At 49.9% G+C, this 1,660-nt stretch overlaps 1 protein-coding gene across 1 annotated transcript; it reads left to right on the top strand.

Moving 5' to 3' along the window:
* Positions 1-6: 6 nt before the first annotated feature.
* Positions 7-1,081, top strand: LOC121026308 (olfactory receptor 4D2; the record flags this gene model as incomplete). The annotated part of the gene is made up of 1 exon (XM_040469169.1): positions 7-1,081. A coding segment is annotated over one exon (915 nt), but the record flags the coding sequence as incomplete, so codon positions are not given.
* Between the last annotated feature and the right edge of the window lie 579 nt (positions 1,082-1,660).

Here is a 1,660-nt window from a genome sequence, read left to right as displayed (position 1 = left end):
CTCACGTGGGTATCAGAATTTGTCTTCCTGGGACTCTCACAGACTCGAGAGCTCCAGCTTTTCCTGTTTCTGGTGTTCCTGTTTGTCTATACCACCACTGTCGTGGGAAACCTCCTCATCATGGTCACGGTGACCTCAGACACACGGCTCCACACACCCATGTACTTTCTGCTCCGAAATCTGGCTGTCTTAGACCTCTGTTTCTCCTCTGTCACTGCCCCAAAGATGCTGGTGGACTTCCTCTCTGAGAAGAAAACCATCTCCTACCAGGGCTGCATGGCCCAGATCTTCTTCTTCCACTTTCTGGGAGGCGCCATGGTCTTCTTCCTCTCAGTCATGGCCTATGACCGCCTTGTTGCCATCTCCCGACCCCTCCACTATGTGACCATCATGAACACACAGCTCTGTGTGGGACTTGTGGTGGCTAGCTGGATAGGAGGATTCGTCCATTCCATTGCCCAACTGGCTCTGATGCTCCCGTTGCCTTTCTGTGGCCCCAATGTCCTGGATAACTTCTACTGTGATGTCCCACAAGTGCTGAGACTTGCCTGCACTGACACCACCCTCCTGGAGTTCCTCATGATCTCCAACAGTGGACTGCTGGATGTCATCTGGTTCTTTCTCCTCCTGACCTCCTACTCAGTCATCCTGGTGATGCTGAGGTCCCACTCTGGGCAGGCGAGGAGGAAGGCAGCTTCCACTTGCACCACCCACATCGTCGTGGTGTCTATGGTTTTCATTCCAAGCATTTACCTCTATGCCCGGCCCTTCACCCCCTTCTCCATGGACAAGGCTGTGTCCATCAGCCACACGGTCATGACCCCCATGCTCAACCCCATGATCTACACCCTGAGGAACCAAGAGGTGCAGGCAGCAGTGAAGAGACTAGGGAGGCGCCGGCTGGTTTGTAAAAGGGAGTGACAATGAGTGGGTCACTTCTCTCTGGCTTTGTTTTCCATTTGTAAAATGGAGGGAAAGCTACTGTGTCTGCTGGCTATCTTCATAGCTTGTGCATATGTTGTGGAGGTCATCATAGAAGTGAGTGAGTTTTGAAACTAAGCAACTGACTCAGATTTTTGGGGAAAAGGGAAAAGTCCCCTTTGGTGGCTAAGGTTTGTGCCAGGTTTCTAAAACCCCTGCTCATTGAGAAGTGTTCTCATGACTCTGGAAAGCTACACCCTTCTTTCCCCCTTCCTGGGGGGTCGTTTCCTCTTGTGATGAGGGCATTTCCCCCAGCGAAGGCACTTCTAGTTTATGTGTTTTGACTTCTCTTCCCAGCACCCCTTTTGACCTGTGTCCAGAGTGTTAGAGAAAGCACAGACCTTGAAGACATAGCCTTAGCTTGGGAGCCCTTGACCCATATGTTACCAGACTGCTGACCTTGGATAAGCTACCTGGCCTCTCTTGAACTCATGGATTCCTCCTCACCAAACTGGCATAAAGCAATATCTGTCCCAATAATCTCACAGATTTGTTATAAGATCCAAAACGTGTATAAGAATATTTTATCAACCTTACATAGAACCTATGTGAGGGTTATTGTCATTGTTATGATTATTCCTGACATGTATTTTTTCATGGGTTGAGCAGTGTTTTGGAAGTGTTTGGTGGCGATTCCTCAGTGTGGTGAGGGAGGCATGGAGAGGGTGGGAGCTGAACT

Source organism: Herpailurus yagouaroundi, unplaced genomic scaffold (genome assembly GCF_014898765.1).
Source record: "Herpailurus yagouaroundi ecotype Mexico unplaced genomic scaffold, PumYag 72356, whole genome shotgun sequence".
Lineage (NCBI taxonomy): Eukaryota > Metazoa > Chordata > Mammalia > Carnivora > Felidae > Herpailurus > Herpailurus yagouaroundi.
This window is presented reverse-complemented; position numbering and strand designations above follow the sequence as displayed.